The sequence below is a fragment of the Miniopterus schreibersii genome (genome assembly GCF_964146895.1).
Source record: "Miniopterus schreibersii genome assembly, chromosome: 7".
NCBI classification, from domain to species: Eukaryota; Metazoa; Chordata; class Mammalia; order Chiroptera; family Miniopteridae; genus Miniopterus; species Miniopterus schreibersii.
The window spans coordinates 51,342,616-51,361,711 of record NC_138108.1 but is presented as its reverse complement, the minus strand read 5'-3'; the positions used below and the strand labels follow the sequence as shown (position 1 = coordinate 51,361,711).

Below are 19,096 nucleotides of genomic sequence, written 5' to 3'. Positions count from 1 at the left end.
TTGATAGATGTCTTTTCTTTAAATATGAAGTGCCCATTTATGTTCTCTCTCCAATGATTATCTTATGTCCTGTACATGTTTTTGTTGTTGGGAATGTATGAAGCTCTCCAGTCTGGTTCTTCCCTTTCCCTAGTGTTGTCCGTGGTATGTGGTAGTGGGGTTTCTTTAGAAAGTCACACATAGGGGAATTTTCGTCGAAGTTGTTCATAGTGAAACTGTGTTAAGTAGGTGGAAGTGTGTCTTGCATTGTTGAAATTTTGTGTTTGTGCTGAGGGTTGAGATCTTTTAGTCTGCCTGCTTATATTTCGACATTTATTTTATAGAGAAACCAGAATAAAAGCATAAAACCAACTCACACAAATCTTCTGGTTTTCCAGTACTTGACACCATCCTTCCTCTCTGCACAATCAGGACGTCTAAGTGCTTCCTGCTACCTGGATGTGCTGGAAGCCTGACTCCTAGTGAGTTCCTGACTGCAGGCAGGGGTTGTTCCAGACAGTTAAATATCTAATTACTGTTGTTTTCTTAAGAGAGAATCTTAAAAAAAAAAAAATTTTTTTTAAATGTTTCTATTGACTTTATGGGGGCATCCTGCATGCCCCCTACTGGGGATGGAGCCAGAAACCTGGCTCTAATCGATGTGCCCTGATCTGAAATCTAACCAGTGATCTCTTGGTTCATGGTCAACGCTCAACCACTGATACTGGCCAGGGCCTTAATTACTGTATTTTTAAGTGTAAAATTTGTCTGTGGCTTATATTCTTATATTATTATGGGTAGGGGTCATTTCAAACTAAGATAAAGTAATAAAAGGTTTTAGATTTACAAGGATCTTAGAAGTTGAGTTCAGTATCTTCATTTTTTGAGGAATATTTGGAAAAGAGGCATTGAGCCCCTGCCTAAGGTCGTATAACTAAAGTAAAGATGGGATCAAAGTGTAGTTTTTGATTCCAGACTAATTCAGTTTCTACTATGTCTCTGGCTGCTTCCTTATTTTTATCTCTAACACTGTGTAAATATAAAGGAAAACATACCCTTGAACTAGAAGACAGATTTCCTTTATAATTTCTCTCTCCAGGGGTATTTATTTTGATGTTTTTGGGGTTTTTTGCACTAGAAGTGCTTTTTCCTTCACTAGAAGAAGTATTTCTGAAATTCTTACAAGGTCTTAATCTAGACTTAGTCACTTTGAGTAATATCTCTATTTCTTTTTCTGTATCTTAAAGTCCATTTTTGTTTGTTGTCCTTGAGACTATTATAAAGCTGTCCCAATTTTTTTTTTTTTTTTTTTTTTTTTGTAGAGCCACTGAAACACCATGTGTGTAATAGTTAAATTAAAAAGAGCTATACAATGGTATTAAGGGGAAAGACACCATCCTCATTTCTTCTCTGCTCCCTTTTCATTCCTCAAAGGCAATTAATGTTAATGATTCCTTATTTGATCTTTCAGGGTGGGGCAAAAGTAGGTTTACAGTTTTGAGTACATGAAATAGTTTATTCTTATATTATTATTTATTGTATTCAAAAGTGGATACTTTTACCCCACCCTTTATATGTACACATGCACTCATATACATACATGTATAGGTCCTTAAGAAAACTCACACAGACCTTACAATGTGTTTTATTTTATAAATTACTGTGCTGATTGAATGTAGTTTTAGACTTTTTTCATGTTAGCACATACTAATATGTAGGTTTTTAAGCAGTTGCTCCATATTATATTGCTCATATCTTTTGTAACTTATTTTATTATTCCCCTGTTGATGATTTTATCTTTTTTGTTATCATCATTATAGCAATCAATACTGTGCGTCACTGCCTTGGCTCTCATGAGAATAGTTGAAGGAAAAACACTGTTGGTTAACAAGTTTGTTCATTTATAATTTCCTAGATTTTGTCAAATTGCCCTTCAAAAAGGTAGCATTAAATTTACAGTTCCACCTTCTGTATATGAGAATGCTTGTTGATTCTCATGTTTACCATGGTTATAATCAAACTGTTTCATCGTTGCCAGTATAATAGGGGAAAACTGCATCTTATTGTTTTAATTATGCAGTTCTATAGAATGAATTCAGACGCATTTTTATGTTTGTTGGTCATTTGAAACCATGCTGCCTGGATCTGTAGCTGGGCTCCACAGCTTACCAGCTGTGTCAACTTGAGCAAATTACTCATGGGTCACTTATGAGGATCAAATGAGTTAATATTTATCAAGTGCTTAATTCCATGCTTGGCAGGTAGTGTTTGATGTATAAGTATTTGTCAAAAATAAAGATTTGAATTTCTTTCTCTGTCCCGCCTGTCCATTTAGCCTGTTTTTCTGTCGGGTTTGGTAGCTGTTCTAATATTTTGGTAAGGTTAACCATTGATCATTTACTAGCTAGAGTTCCAAGCAAGTCAAGCTTGTCATGTTTAACTTGGAGCCATAAAACCTAAAAAGATTCATCGAAGTTATCCTCCGTTTTGATAGGATTAAGTGAAGGATTTTGTTTTAATTCTGTAAGTTCAATGTTGAGAGCGGAATGAGAGGTTACCGATCATTACTTCAGGGCTCAGCTTTCTGTCCCTGCTTTGTGTGAGAGGTTCTGTGCTGCTAATCTGATTACACCTCTTAGAGCTTGGCATCCTTAGCTCTAAGATTCTGAAGATTCGAAAATCTGGAGTTTTTCTCCCTCCATCCATGAAATTGTTACCATGGTTATTGGACCTCCCAAATAGTAACCTCAAATCCCTTCTGGTTTATGGGAACAGCATCTTAAACATGAATAAGCACTCTGCTGGTTTGCCTTCAGAAAGCTTAGTAAGAGTTCAGTTTGAATATACCTGCTAGTTCTCTTTGAACAAGTTGTTTCCTTTTTCTGAGCCAGTTTGCTGGCCTATAAAATGAAGGTGATAATCTCTGTCTGTGTCAGTTAGTAATCATACAGGGTCAGATGAAATGAAGGTGTGCTTTTTTTTCTTGAACTTTAGGCATGATGATGTTGACGATGTGGGGAATTTGTTTTATTTGTTTTGCTTTTACCACATGGTATGCATGGTGTTGGGAAATGCCCATTAATCAAGGAAATAAAATATACAAACATTTAAACTTCTGTCATGAGTTTTTGATAGTTAAAAGTTGGATTCACCAGGAAGTGAACCCCCTGGGAGAAAATATGGCAGTACCGGTAAAAGTTGTTCTTGGAGTGTTTACTGTGTATGAGATTGTGTTAAATACTTATAAACAGTTACCTCACACCGTCAGTAGCATATTAGTAGGGGGTAAAGAACTGGCTTAAGACTACATCATTACCAAGTGGCAGAGGCAGGATTTGAATCCAGTTTGTCTGTCTCCAAAGCCTGTGTACCAGGCAGTATAGCAACCGGGTTGCTTAGGTTCAATTCCTAGGTCAAGTTGCTTAACTCACTGTTTCCATTTTTGCACCTGTAAAATGGGGATACTAACAGTTTATACTTCCTAGGATTGCTGGTCGTCCTGAGGATTCAGTGAGTTAAAGTACTTAGAACAGTGCCTGGATTATAATAAACATTTTATAAATGTTTGCTGTTACTATAACTTATGGTAATTTCTACACCATTTTGGCTTCTTTGCTTTTCCACCCCTTGACCCTCCTTTTCAGGCTTTAGTAAGCGGTGGCCTCTTAGCTTTGTTTTGTTCGTTTCCTTGTCTGTGTGGCACGCATGACCCTGGCCATTCCATCTGCAGCAGATGGAGGAGAGGCTGTGGGGACAGCCTGGTCTTAGCGGAGAGCTATGGGACAGTTGCTGCAAACAGTCTGGGAGGGCACGTGCTTACTAGGGGAGGGAGGGAAGGAGGGAGAAATGAGACCTGAGTGCGAGGCCCTCTTACCAGAGTTCTGCACAGAGGTGTGTGTGCATAACAGGTGTGCCCAGGTGACCTGCTATTCGCCCCGGCTTTACAAGCACTGGCTCTAGTAGTTGCCTGGGTGATTCCTAATCCTGGCCGCTTCACTGGAGCCACTGTGACTCAGATTCCCATCAGACTTCCTGAATCACCAGCAGTGGGGCCCAAGCTTCTGTGTTGGTTTAAAGTGGTGTTTGAATGGGTAGCCAGGTTTGAGAGCCACTGGAGTGCCTTTTGTTCCCGTGTGTGTGCAGGGCCAGCCCCAGCCAGCCATGGCAGATGGATGCGTGTGTGACTTTGAAAACTCTTAGCAGAAAGAGCTCCCCCGTTATCCTTGGCAGCCCTGTAAAGATGAATTTAAAATACAGATGTATAAGCAGATAGTGAAAGGATTCCATTATAGCAGTAACGGGACAGGACTTGATCAAAGTAGTTTGTCACCCTGTTTTACTTGGTTCTTGTGTTTATGCCGAATCCTCACTGACATTTGCTTATTCGCACACTTGCAAGTTAGATACCCAAAAACTAATATCTACTGAATATAATTCTAACGTTTACTTTACATGCAAGTGCATGGAAAATGTCGGGGCAATTTTCCCAGAGTGAAATTCCAAGAATGAATGAAGCGAGTAGCTCGCATTCCGCTTTATAGTTGAGAAATCGTGATTAGAGTGGAATGTGAATGTGGTTAGCCGTGGTGAGACAATATTGACTTTGTTGCTAAGGTATTTTTACCATATGTGTCATTGAGGCTGCCGTTTCAAAAACTGAGCAATGCTTTTATTTATTTGGTTTTTGGTGGTGGCGATGGGGGAGGAGTATAGCAAGTAAAACGACCGAGGAAGAACATGTAGTCACCTCATTCCTTCCCCACTCCCTGCCTCCACAGCACAGCCCTGAAAAGGAGCCTGTGAAATAGCCACAGGGACACAACTGACTTAGGCTGCTGCTTTCTGGAATGTGCACTGAGTTGGTGGTATTGCGTTTTTAATGTGTTTTTGTGGGGAAGAAACTTTAAATGCTGCCTAGAAACTTGGAGGCATTTTCCCCCAAATGTTTATAGATTCCATTTTCCTTGTAAGGAGTTGAAATAAGATAAATGGTAGCAGCTCCCTTTTGTGTTCTCTCTCTCTCTCTCTCTCTCTCTCTCTCTCTCTCTCTCTCTCTCTCTCTCTCTCTCTCTCCCTCTCTCCCCCTCTCTCTCTCTCTCTCTCACACACACACACACACACACACACACACACACACACAAAAATAAGGCCTGTTGGCAGCCAACTTTGCTGACAGGACTACCAGTGTGGATTTGAGTAGTTAGTGAGGAGGTGGTTTGCTGGTTACGGTATTGTTCTACAAGCCTTTCCCTCAACTTATTTTTCCACCCCCAAAATGTCAGCATGTCCAATATGACAGAATGTTCCTGATGAGTATCACTCAGAGAAACATGACTTGCTAAGTCATCGGTGGGTGATAGGATTTCTTAACCACCGAACAGCACTCCATGCTTGGTCCGCACCCTGGTTAGGGGATCCGCATGGTGTGGGGAGGCAGACCCAGTGTGATTTCATGCTTAAGAATTCTGACTGTGGCTCAGACTGCTTGGGTTCAGATCTGGATTTTTCACTTATAGGCTGGGAGTCTAGACAGTTTACCCCTGCAAGCCATCGTTTCCTCATCTGTACCAAGAGGGCAATGGCAGCATTTACTTCAAATAGAATAGGATGTAAGTGAGCTAATGTATCTAAAGTGCTTAGCAAGGTGTCTGGTACCCAAAGTAAGGTCTTAATAACTTCTGGCTGAATCATCCTCATTATTAGGGCAGATACATTCAATGAGCATTACATATATAAATCCTATGTGTTACTTGGGTACTCACTTAATGTGAAGTTCAGGGTGAATATTTTCCAGCACTTGTGGTGGGGCTGGATGTGTAACTGAGATGGAGAATGGCTTTAGGAGCTGGACATCCAGTGTGTAGTTGCAGTCCCCAGGGCTGCCTCGTTGCACCGTTTCTGGGCGCCATTCACCTAGAGGTGAGATGTGCGGCATGGTGGTCCTACCCTCAGCATTCCTCATGTCACCCCTCCCCCGCCCCCACCCCCAAGAAAATTATGTGGAAAAAGTAGAGTTTTCTATGTTGTTATAAATTAAAAGGGTATATTGAGGTGGTTTGGGGGTAAAGTTTAATGTTAAGAGAAAAATTAATTGGTTGGAGATTAGACGTGAAAGGCAGAGAAGTCAGTGTAGACAGAGCCAGGGCTGTGGGGGTCCTTTTAATTACTTTGAAGTACATATAGTAAGGCCCTGGCTCTTGGACCACATGGTGACTGTAGGAGGAAGCCAGTCCAGAACTTCACTGTGAGAACAATCGACGAGAAAGACCATCCAACATCAGTGAGACCTGAAGAGAGATGACGACAGACAGTTTGGGCTAGATGGACAAGGGCAAATCTGAGCCAGGTGGCTTGAGTAAAACCAATAGGCATAGTTAGAGGTGCCTGGGTATCAAAAAGGACACCCTTCTTCCTGGGGAAAGGGGCTCAGAGAGCAGGAACTTGATAGGTATCTGGGGGAGGGGGTGCTTGCTGGAAAACCTCTGGAAGTAAAAGGAAATAGATACAAATTTATGTTTCAAATAAATCTTTAATGGAAAATAAAGTGTTTTATGAGACATTCTCATTATAAAAATGTCAGAACATAAGTCAACCTTAAAATGTAAAAGAAAGGGGAAAAAGACCCATCAGTGCTTCCAGCCTCTTAGGAATCACCACCACCTACGTTTTATTCCTTCTCACTTTCTGTGGTGCATATTTTCAGTCTTTATAAGGCCTATGCAAAACTGTGTATGCTGCCTTAAAGGTTTGTTCCACGTGTTTTAAAAAGTGTTGACCAGCCGGGAGCAGGGGATCAGTGGAGGGAAAAAGGGGACATCTGTAATACTTTCAACAATAAAGATTTTTAAAAAATGTTGACCATATGGTAAACTCACATTTTTCTTTTTTTTTTTTTTAATTTCAGTTCCTTGGCAATGAAAATGGTCATTGTGGTGCGTTACTCTGTTTGGGGGGAGGTGGAGGGTGAAGAGAGATTTCTCTGCTCAGTGTCACAATTATGTGAAAAATATTAGCCATTGTTAGCAAGTGCTGGCACCGGGCGCTATTGTTTTAAGAGGTCACCAGATAAAGTAAGATATTCTTTCTGCACTGGGGGGTGAAGGATATTGTTCGAAAAGCACATTTCCTGCATGAGAAGGGAGTGGAAGCAGAAGGGGAACAGCTGAGTGAAGCATTTGAAGACTGGGCTTGGGTTATAGTTTACTGCTTTTAAAAAAAAATTATGTCCCCACTGTTGAGTTATTAAATTTGATTCTTAAGTAACATTTTTCTCAAGAAGGATTAAATAGGGCATGCATTTTCTGAGCCTTTGAGTATCTGAGAATGTTTTTTGGTTGATACCGTGGTTAATAAAAAACTTCGGTTTTATATGGTTTGATTATGCTGTTTGCTCCCTCAAGTTTCATAGATTTTTTTTTTTTTTTTCTACTTTTGGCATTTGGTGTTGGAGAAGAGGTATTGTGGGTGGAAATGTGTCCTTCAAAAAGATAACTTTGAGGGCCCAACCCTCAGTACCTGTAAAAGTGACGTTATTTGGAAGTAGGGTCTTTGTAGATGTAATCAAGTTAAGATGAGCTCATATTGGGTTACGGTGAGCCCTAATCCATTACCACTGGTATCCTTAGAAGAGAAGAGACACGTACACAGAGAATTCCCCGTGATTATGGAGGCAGAGATTGGATCACCAGAAACTAAGATAAAGTCCTGGGCCAGGTTCTTCCCTAGAGCCTTCAGAGAGAGCATGAACCCTGCCCAACAACTTGATTTTTGATTTATAGCTTTCAGAAATGTGAGAATACATTTCTGTTTCAGACACCTGGTACTTTGTTACAGCAGCCCTAGGAACTACTACAAGAAGTCTGAAGGCAGTTAGCTGGGTTCCAAGTTCTGATTCCTTTGGAAATCTCTGTGGTTTTTGTATCCCATTAATTTTTTTAAAATTATATAGTTACTTGGATGCTTGTGATGATTTTTTCTTGAATTATCAACTTCAAGTTTTGTTAGGATGAGTCCAGGTGTGGGCCTCCCTTCAGAGAAACAGCCTAGAGCATGGTGAGTCCTTTTAAATCTGCAAAACTCAATTCAAAAAGAGATTGTTTTTCTTTTGAGTTTTTAAAATTAACATCTCTTTATTTCTTCTCAGAAACACTTTGTTTTTCATATTTATAATCTTTTCTCACATCCTGAAAAAATGTGACCTCTTCTCTGCATCCTGGGGAGACCTCCTCAAGCTTATCACCAGGTGGACTTCCTGCAGTATTCTACTTTATGCCTGAAATGTGGGTCCTAGTTTCGCCATTGCCTTTTCTTTTTTTTAAAAATTTATCTTTATTGTTGAAAATATTACTGATGTCTCCTTTTTCCCCCATTAACCCCTTCCATCCCCTACCCATAGCTATTGCCTTTCCTTCTTTTTAATCTTAGTCTGACCTCTAGATCAGGTAATCAAAAAGGAAACACCATAGGAAAGGTATAGAGGCCATGTTATCCTATATTCTACTGAGGGTGCTAAGCAGTCTACTGAGTTTTTTTTCTCAGTCTCCTTTGAGTTTTCAAGAAGATATTCCCATTCTTTTCACTAATCTAAGTTTTGTCAGTCTCTCACCATTTATTGTTTTGAGGTTATTTGTGGGAAGGTGTTGCCTTTTCATTGAAAGAGAATAGATCTCATCAGATCAGTCTGTGTGGAATAGAACCTCACTTCACTTAGTTGCCAAGTTAGGCCATAGCAGGTGGCCCATTAGACTTAAGACCTTCACATCTACAGTTGGCTCAATCCCAGGGAATGTAAATTTAAAGTATTGGTAGGAAATGTCTGCGCATAGAAAAGATGTAAACCATATAAAAGCCCATACCTTCATTCACCCTCCCAACTGGTCAGTTTCCGTTTCCAGAGGCAGTCACTGCTACTGGTTCCTGTGTGTCCTTCTAGAGACCCTGCATGCATATGAACGTGCGAATGTTTATGTATATTTACATATAAACGCAGTGTGTGTGCATGTGCATGCATACAGATACACACTGTATATACATCTATATATAGCTTTTATTTTAATCATCTGACAATCATTCAAGATGTATTCCGTCAAGTTCCTTTTCTTTTCCATCTCTCCCACCTCTTTGTCTTGTAATGGGAGCACACATCTTGTTGATAGTCATCTTGACTCCGTGGTTCTCAGTCCCGGCTGCACTTAAGAATCCCCTTGTGAGCTTTAATGACCAGACCAGTGAGGACAGCCTCCCCGGGAAGGGCTCGGGCTGCCTTCTGTGCCAGCCTGGGAACTCGTCCTGTGCAGTAGCAGCAGGCCTGGCAGATCTCAGAATCTGAGTGTAGTGGCTCTGATGGGACCCGAGTATCGAGGACCCCGACAAGAAAACGTAGAACAGTGAATCCCGCGTCCATTGAAGATGAACCCTGCCAGGCGGCTTCCCACAGCTGCCTCCGTACTGCCTTCACCAGGGCCAGGCGAGTGGCTGGACTCTCTGTTCTGTGCTGGGAATGGCTTTCACCCAGGGCAAAGGTGGCGGGCCCCAAAGACTGCAAGAGTTAATGAATTACATACAGTACAAAGTGAAATGAGAAGAAAGTAGGGTGCTTGATGACTAAACTTCTATCTCGGATCCACTTTGCTTGTATGGTAACAGCATAAGGTGTGACTGAAAGAAAATTAATGATCACTGGGCCTGGGCGCCTCCCAGCGCTGTGGAGCTAATTAACCAGCCAGCAGGAAAAGTGAAAATAGACGAGGGAACAGGTTCTTCCCACCGTGGCCCAGTACTGCATGTAGACCTACATACACTATTTTTGGTTTTTCCTATTAAATATACAGAATGACGTAATGGTGAAAGGCCTATGCCAGTCGCCTTTTCTCAGGGGAGTGTTACTGGGAGAAGGGACTCTGGATGGGACAGCCTGGGTTCAAATTCAGCTCTGCCATTCGCCAGTTACCTTCCTCAAGATATTCAATGCTTTCTGTGCCTCAGTTTCCTTACTGAAGGAGGGGGCATAATATTAGCAAGTACTTCATGGGGGTGGTTGTGAGGATATGAGGTCATAGACATGAAAAGCCTGAAACCCTGTCCTAACACATAGGGCATCTTTCAAAAAAGCATATTTTTTATTTTTAAGTGTACCCCTCTGGGGCTTGGGAGTGGGAGTTTTTCTGCAGTCAAAAATTCTCAAAACTCAGCAACTCTGCATGATGATGACATGCCTTCAGGGGAAAATTTCGACAACCAGAGAAGAAAAGCCAGTTTGTTTACTCATCAACTGCTTCAGGATAAAGTACATTTGGTTCTATAACCATTGAGTATTAAGAATAAATTGTGAAGGTAGTATTTACTGATTTCTATTTAGAACCCAAGCTTGGTAGAGTTTTGAAGACAAAAGGCTAAACATGTCCTATTGACCAGGTTTTTCTGTATTCTGGGGGTTTGCTGCTTTGTTGCCTTTTAGTGGTATTGTTTGGGAATTAGTCACGACTGTGTGAATAATGTTTTGGAAAATTGCTTTCTGGGATACATTCATCTTTCTTTTTTGAAAATGCACGTTGACAATCAGTCTGGCTGGATACTGGGGAGATCCTATAAGATGTAAAATGGTTTAAAGTGCTTTCAGTTTCAGAGACTGCCTTCTGAAGTCTCCAAAAATGATATTGGATCTTGTGGGAGGAAATCTTTTCCAATTTTCTAGGTTTCTGTAAATATATATGTTATATGGTTATAAAACCTCATGTTGGAAAATATGTTTAAGAAACATTAGTGGACTCCCAGACAGGGACCGCATAAAAGACGCCTAACACATTTAATGCCCTAGTTAAGTGTATCGCCCAAGCCCCCGTTTTCTGGAACTGGATAAACAGAACATCTTTTCTCTTTCTATTCTGAGCTCCCGTTTTCCCCCTCCTCCACCCAGCCACTTCAACTGCACAATAAATGGAAATCTTATTTCCTGCATCTGCAGACCTATTTACCTGAATGTCTGAGCTCACCCTTGCCTTTCTCGGGTCTTTCTGAAATGTGCTTTTGCTTTCATCTTCCTGGCTCCATTGCCCCCATTTTTAAAAGCCTTCTCTAATCCTGCACTCCATGTACTTTAATCTGTAATGTTGGACATCGCATTCTGCATAGCCACCTTTTAAACATGCATTATCTGCCAGATTCGCATTTCCTTTCATTGTGCATTTAAATCCCTTTTCACAGTCTGTAATAGTGAAAAAAAAGAACTATTATCAAAAGCCATTTCTGCCAATTTAAAACACCTAATTGGATGGCTTTATCCCCTTTGATAATTCCATTATCTTTGCCAACTGTGACTTCGATTTGCAGTTCTTTTTGTGTGTATGTTTGTGTATATGTATTTACTTACATTTGTTACAAACAGGAAGAACCTTATGCCCCGTGCCCTTTCTAGTCTTTTATTTTTGGAACTCAGAGAATTGGTGATTTTAAAATAAGAAAAGGGGTGTGTGTGTGTGTGTGTATAAATGACAGAGACTCTTTGTGGCCTGTATAGCAAAAAATGTGCTGACCCCTTATGGATTTAATCCATTTAATAAAAAAGCATGTCAGTTTGGGGGACCTCCTTTTTTCCAAAGTAAAGTTCTTAATCGTGTAGAGTAGTGAGTATGTTCTAGTCTGAGCTGGCCAGCTGGGGAGACTTTGGGGAAGTTCTAACCTTCTTCTCATGGTTAACCACCATGCTCCAGCTTCCTGCCTATGGAACAATGTGACTGGACCAGATGCTGTCTGGGATTACAGGCATGGCGGGCTGCATGTAAGTGTCTGTGGTGTGTAACTGTTCCACGGGAAACACCTGCTGGTGGAACAGGAGGAGGCCTGGTAAATCAATCATGGTTGATATCATGGTTTTCCTACCCTGGAGAGGATGCATCGCCCTACCTGGCCTGGGCCTGTTTGCTGCAGCAACAGGAAGTGTGCTTCCCATCCTTTTATTGAGGTGGGGATACTACAGATCATAGTTAAAAGAAAAGCATCTGTTCAAGGCTCAAAAAAACATGCCAGCCCTGCTGGTCAATGCAGTGAAATGTTTTTAATGCCTCCTAAACCTCTGTAAGCATCTGCTGAGGAATGTTAAATCAACCGGAGAATCTCTGGTGTGATGTTTCCTAGACCAATATTGTATAGTTCTCATGGCTGCCCCTGAGAGATTTTCGCTCTCTGCCCCTGGCATTGTCTGCATCCTAGTGATACTCTTGGACTGACTTCCACCTGAACCCCTTTGACCTCGTGCAATTAAAGCACCAGACTTGACAGCTTCTGTCTTTAGTTTCTCAGCCACTGGATTACCCCGTGTGCTTTGTGCCACCTGTTCATACATAAAACTTCTGTCCCTTCCTAATAAAAGGAAGCTGGAAGTTAGGATCTTTAATTGTGTCTGCAAACCAACCAACAGAACAACATGTTTGGGACTGATCTTATAGTGTGATGTCAAACTTGAAATAGAAACCCTTCCTTCCCAAACCCCACCTCTAAGCCCTGTTTTTATTGCCGACCACATGAAATCAAAGTTCTGGAGCACAGCTGCTCAAAGGCCGAAGGTCCTCACGGTCACAGCATGCTTTGGAAACTCTCCCCCACCAGACTTGCAGTTAGAGAAAATATTTGTGTTGCTTGATATAAACAAAGTTTATGGGCAGATTTTCTAATTAGGAATCTCTAATTCTCCTTTACCCTTGAATCCCCAGTTTCTCTTGTATCACATTAGAGAATATTAAGTATTTAAGAAAATAAACCCTTTCTTAGTTGTGAGCTTTTTATTTCTGGTATTGTCAACTTTTTATTTCTGGTATTGTCACAAGAGGTGCATTTCTCCCTAATTTCGTGTCTCCATCTAAATTCAGGGACTTGAAATCCGGGCTCTTGTTTTTTCGTATATGTGTAAGTAGGAAAGACAGTGCCTCTTCTCAGTACCTGCTCCTATCAGGCCACCCTCAGCCATTTGACTGCCCAGGGTGGTGGCTGAGGGATCATAAGGGCAGCTGCAGAGCTAGGTGGCTCTCTTCAAACCACATGGAAAACCAGTGTCACCTCTTCAAGGTCCCACCCCACATCCTGGGGTTGTGGGCTGTGGCCTTAGTGCTTTCCAAGTTCTCGTCTCTCTCCTAGTGTTTCTTGCTAAACATCCAGGAATCAGGCGACCAGGCACCATTCTTGCAGGCACAGCGCCTGTTTGCATTCCTAAGATGACACCAAGGTGCCAGTAGGGACTGGTCATATGAGAGTCAGATATGGGCCCAGAAAGAACAACTGCCCCTTCTACTTTCACAAGTCTCCTTGGTGTAGTGGCATTTGGCCCCAGTGGGAGTAGGCCTTACAGTGCACCGCCAGCTCTGCCTTAGGGCCCATTTCATTGCCAGACAGTTGAAAGGGAGGCAGCTGGGAAATGGCATGCCCTGCGTCAGGACCTCAGGAGGGGTTTTTTAAAAGATTACAGGTTTGACTATGGTGGTATAAGACTAGCTCCTGGGTCCTGGGAATTGAAAGTGGTGGTATCTTACAGTGCAGACTCGGGAGGCAGGGTGGGTGAGGTTTGTTGTAGGAGGACCACTCATGTGGACTTAGGAGGTAAGGAGATCCTATTTTAAACACCATCCCCTACTTCTCCATACCTCCTCCCATGAAAAACAAGCACAAGGATGCAATTTGAACTGGATGGTTTGGGTCGCATCCTCTTTGAGCCTTGTGCACAGAAATCTGAAGAAATTGAGTTCCTGCCTGGCTAGACCGCTTCGATTCAAACCCAGGCCATGATTTTTCAGAGTCTGGAAGGCATGGTGAGGACCACTCGGATAGCATTTGTCAGACTCGTATGTTCATGGAAAATTGTCTAAAGCTTTCCAGTGCTGCTGTATATTATTTGAAGTTCGAAGATGTTTTTAATCTTCAGGATAACTTACCCTCCTCTGCCTGCACTTCCTCAGCTACAGTGGGGAGAGGGGAGGCGGCGATGGGTGGAGAGGGACAGCAGGAGGGGCACCTGTGATCTGAGTGCTTTCGGGTTGGATTGGCTGGCGGGGGTGGTGGGGGTGGTTTTTCAGTGAGGCTGGTCCTAGCCTACATGTTCTCTTCTGTGTACACTCCCTTCACTGTAGTTGCATCTTGTTTTTTTCTTTGGATCTGCTTACTCTAGAAAGTTTAATTTCATAATAGTAAGCTTGCTTGTCCTTCAGTTCACGTAGGGACTGAATACCGAGGAGAACCTGTGTAAGTGAGCCATGGTTCTAGTCTCAGGACTAAGGGTTTGGCCTGGGTGAGTTATAGAAGGTTCTACCCTGTGCCATGGGGAGTGTGACATGGATCAGATGAGAGAAGACATGTATGGGGCTGGAGAGAATGCAGGCTAAACCCTCCCTTAGACTTTTTTTTTTTTTTTAAGAAGTCGGGGGATGCCAGAGAGTTGTGGAATGGATCTTGGTGTTTGAATCTGTTTTACTGATACCTGTGTAAGACCAGTAACCCCCTCTCTGACTTTAGGCTGAAATCAAAGCTACTTGTGGGTCATTCATATTTGATCTTGATTTAATCTCAGATAAGTGGCTTTCTGGACGCATTGTTACGAATGAAACCAGACCAGTTGGTACAGTGCAGAAAAGGTACGAGGCAGTTTATTGATGCTGGAGTAGTGAAACTTGAATTTTCCCTCACGGAATAAAAAGTCACAGAGTGGTAGAGGGAAAAAAAGTTATTAAAAATGTTCAGCACACACATATATGATATATGGGAATTACATTGTAAGAGTGTAGTTCTTGGGGATTAAATTTGCTTCTACCTGTAATGGGTGGTCTAACCTAAGATTTTCTTTCTCCACTCCAGGAGGTGACTTTAGTCCAGAGACTTCCCCTCCAGTCCTGCCCCCTGGCCTTGGTGGTGACTTTTCTGTGAGCAGTCTTCCTATGGCAGAGGACACCTACAGGGTGAGCTTGGCCAAAGGTGTCTCCATGTCGCTGCCTTCATCACCTCTGCTGCCTCGACAGTCTCACTCAATGCAGTCAAGATCAAACAAGAAATCCCCAGGTAAACAAGCAACAGAACAGCACCCAGACCAGTGGTCTTGCTTATATATGTAATACACGTATTGAAAGTAAGCAAAACTTGTGCTTATCAGAAATCTGGGAGCAGATTTTTTCTTTGTTACAGTAACTTCTGGAAGAAGGAAATCTTTTTTAAAATTATGATTTGAATAGATTCATTTCTTTAATTCACCCTGTATATAAAGTATATATTGATGACTCAGGCTAGACTTTAGCCAAGATTTAAGATCTTGTTATCAAATGAACGTTAACCATCAGTTTTGTTGGTTTTTTTGCTCATGAATTGGGAATACTTTAACCTAAACACATTGTGGTGCATTTAAAGGTTTTGGATTTTGGCAAGTGTAATCTGATAACAATTATTACTACCAAGTGTTACATACCAATGTGTTTTCCTTAATTACATCATCCAGCATTTGAACAGCTATAAAATTTAATTGTTTCTGAAAAATCAGACTTGTAGAGTGTCAAGGGGGAAAGGGACTTATGGATTACGTGGTTAAAGCATTTTTCGCTTTCCTCATGCTTACCAACTTTTTATCCTTAACATTACCAATAAAAACCTGACATAGCTTAGCTTGGAGAGGTTATGAATCAGATGTGAGGAAAGCCTTTCCTAAATTCTGATTCCTGGAGTCATAAAAGTCCTTTGATCTTTTAGATTTGCTGAGTGTTTGTTTACTGAGGGTGGGATAATTTGGGGTCTTATTGATTATAAGGCCAGTGCAGATTGTTCTCATTTATACGTAACATGTTTGGAATTAGTCTAAAATGTGCCCTGGGGCTGTAAAATTGGTATTTGTTTTCTGGTTTTGTAGATATTTGTATTTTTTTATGTCATGTGTTATTTCTGAATCATTTATAGTGGATATTTGTGGTTTGTGGGGATGTAAAATTAAGAGGGCAACTCTTAGGGCTTTGACTCGGTAGAAATGGTTCTATGAATTGGTGAGTTTCCAAAATATTTTATTGTTCTAGAACTTTCTTATTTTGGACAACATTGTTTACAATCCAGTCATTAGCTGGAACTTAGAGACCTTTTTGGTATGAAGTGATTTCCTGTGCCAAGGAATTTGACCTGTTTGTCAGTATTTGGGGAAATTCCTGGAATGTCCTTTCTTCCTACTACTTGTTCTCCCCCTCTCCTTGTATCCCTGTCAGATTTCTTCTCTTCTTTCAAATCATAGTTTCCACGCTGCCTTCCTTGCCGGCTGCTCCCCTTCTATAAGTTGTGCACAGCATTTACTTTTCCTTTTACCAGCCACATCGCTTGTCCCTTTTCCTTGAAATGGAGTGTTTATGTGCTTCCCATGTCTGAGGCTTGAGGATGGGCACAGTGTCTTTTTCTAAGCACCCCTCGTCCATATAAAATAGATAACAGAATCCGAACCCTTCTGGGCTCTTGAGGGACCTCAGTGGAGGGTAAGCCACGTGCAGAGATTTGATTGTTAGGACAGTTTTCAGGGTGTCCCCCCCCGCCAAATGTATACACACTTTGAATGATTATAAAGTCAGTGTTTATCAACAGTTTATTTTCAAAATTTAAAAGAATCTACAGAAATGAATAATTTTTTTGTCAATGCCTGTTTTCAAACTGATGGCTGTTCTGGTCCAGGCACTGCTGATAGCACGAAGCAGTGGAATCACAAACATCAAGAATCATTTTGTTCGATATTTGTGCACTCTCAGTTCATTGACTGTTGCCAGTTTTGTGCCGTAAACTTTCTTTTATATATCCTCCCCAAAAGTCTAGTGGCGCTTTAGGATAAATTTTCTTTGTTAAAAGCTTAGTCTGGCTTCACCCATTATTTCAAATCAGTTAAACCTGAACAGGAGTGAAAATTGAGTTATCAGCTGTTCAAGTGTGTATATACATTTTTTTGGAGACATCGCGCGCGCGCGCGCGTGTGTGTGTGTGTGTGTGTGTGTGAAAATGATTACAGTAAGGTTAGTTAATACAACCATCACCTCACATAGTTACAGTTTATTTACTTGGTTATGTAGTGGCATTTTAGTGGGATGTTAGGTAGCAGTGAGTGGCGTGGCAAGCCTGGGAAGTACGGCCATCCAGAAGGGTCTCTAGAGCTGCAGGCATGCCCGCAGGGAAGTCCCTGACAAGGCCTTGCTCCTGTGTCCTGACCAAATTACTTATCTTTGGTTTTGAGAAACTATCCCAGAGTTTTTCTCCATAAGAACAATATTGACTTCTGCTAACATCTTTGCAAGGCCTTATGAATAGAAGGAAGAAGTTCTGCAACATTCAACCTTTTAATGGAGTGAAGAAAATATTCTCCATATTAGATGCTTTTGGCACAAGTGCTAATTAATTAAATACACTGAGCAGGTTCTTCTCTTAGCGGAGCAGTGCTTGTGTCATGCCCAAATCTGTGCAACAAATTAGTGTCTCACTGTGGTACTTCGGCTTTATTATCTTCATAATTTTAATTCAAAAAGGAAAGTTAAGGGCAGAGAAGCTTGCTTAAAAATGGCAGTGACTCAGAATACATCAGACAAATAAACAGCATTTTCCCCACGGTGTCTAACATGCACAGATTTCTGTCTAAGCCATATTGTCGGAAAACTATCCAGAGCCCTAATGTTCTACCTGCAAAAATAGCTGACATATGGTTGTGAACGTGCACTGGGTTTAAAAATAGCCATGTATTTTAAAAAGTAGCACTGTTGTTAACGATACAGTAAATACATTGTGCTGTGTGTGCAGCGCCCATAGGTATGGATCCCTCCCCTTCCACTCCCCAACCCCAGTGGGATCTTGTCATCTTTCAGACCCAGCTCTGAAATTACCTTGATGACTTTTGTTCTCATTTTTAAGACAAGACCCCTTTCTCTCTCTTTTAAGAAGGTGCTTTAAAAAAACACCACCAAACCTGTTTTACTTGTTTGGATAGAAACTCTTCACTAATTGATGCTAATCAAGAAACTGTCAAGGACCAAAACTATTATTCTAGCAGAGGTCAAATACTATGAACCCCTGTAATAGGCACTCACACAACCTGTATTAATGAAGGCTTGTGTACTGGTACAGTTGGTCGTTAGCTCCTGGGCCATGGGAACTCTGGGACAATTTCATTAACCTTGCAGTACTGTGACTGCGTTTTATGTGATTTTCTGAAGAACATTCTACTTACATTGCTCATTATTATTTTTATTTACTTTCCTACTAACCTTGTTCCATTTGTTTATTTTTTACTGCTAATTGAAAAAGATGCAGTTTTTCTGAGCATTTCAAATCTGTTTTTTCTAGATGGAAAATACGTTTTCTGGTAATAAAAACAAGGACCAATGTCCATTAAAGTGATTCTGTGGCTAGTGCAGGCCTTTTTGGATTAAGAATTCATTAATATTTGTAATACATCCTTTTGTCTTCCCGAGAAGAGCAAAGCCCATTTCCTGTGGTTTGTTTATTAGTAATATCATTAGTTACTTTATATTTGGAATTACATTTCCCAGGTCACTTTAGGCCCATTATGAAACAAACAAAAGGTACTGCACCAATGAGAAGCAACCTTTTAAAATACTGTGAGGGCTGGGACAGCAGATGGTGACAAGTGGTGATACAGCTTTTCTCATCCTTGCTTGCATGGGGTGACTGGGTTCCTGCCGGCTGTTTGCATCTTTGCTGCTGCTTGCTCCAGGTCTGTCTCCTTTAACAGAGCTGATGTAGCAGTTTTGAAAACCCCTCTGGCTGTCTGTGTCTTTAAGGGAAAAACCTCAAAGCTGACAGGCTGTAAAGTGGAAGCCATTCTGCCCTTTGATTTTTGAACCATGAGTTAATGTCTGCCAGGCCCCGCCCTCCCTCACCACACGTGTTTCTTGTAGAAAATTGGAAGTCCCAGCATACAGAACTACTCTTAGAGTTCTGATTTTTCTAGTGTGTTTTTTTTAAAATCAATTCCACCTAAACCTGAGACCACATGTGCTTTGCCGTTTTTCATTTAATACATCATGAGTAATTTCCAGTTTGCTTGAAGTACTTGATATTTAATGTCCATTGTTTCAGTTTTCCATAATTGATTTTTAACTAATTTTAATGTACAGTTCAG

General features: G+C 41.2%; 1 protein-coding gene across 9 annotated transcripts in view; it reads left to right on the top strand.

The window, feature by feature from the left end:
* The window catches only part of TANC1 (tetratricopeptide repeat, ankyrin repeat and coiled-coil containing 1), a 212,151-nt gene that overhangs the window by 78,947 nt on the left and 114,108 nt on the right, over positions 1-19,096 (top strand). For all 9 annotated transcript variants that reach the window (XM_081141752.1, XM_081141748.1, XM_081141751.1 and 6 more), the window contains one exon: positions 14,815-15,015. In XM_081141752.1, the coding sequence (XP_080997878.1) occupies positions 14,815-15,015 (201 nt within the window). The remainder of the gene's footprint in view (positions 1-14,814; positions 15,016-19,096) is intronic.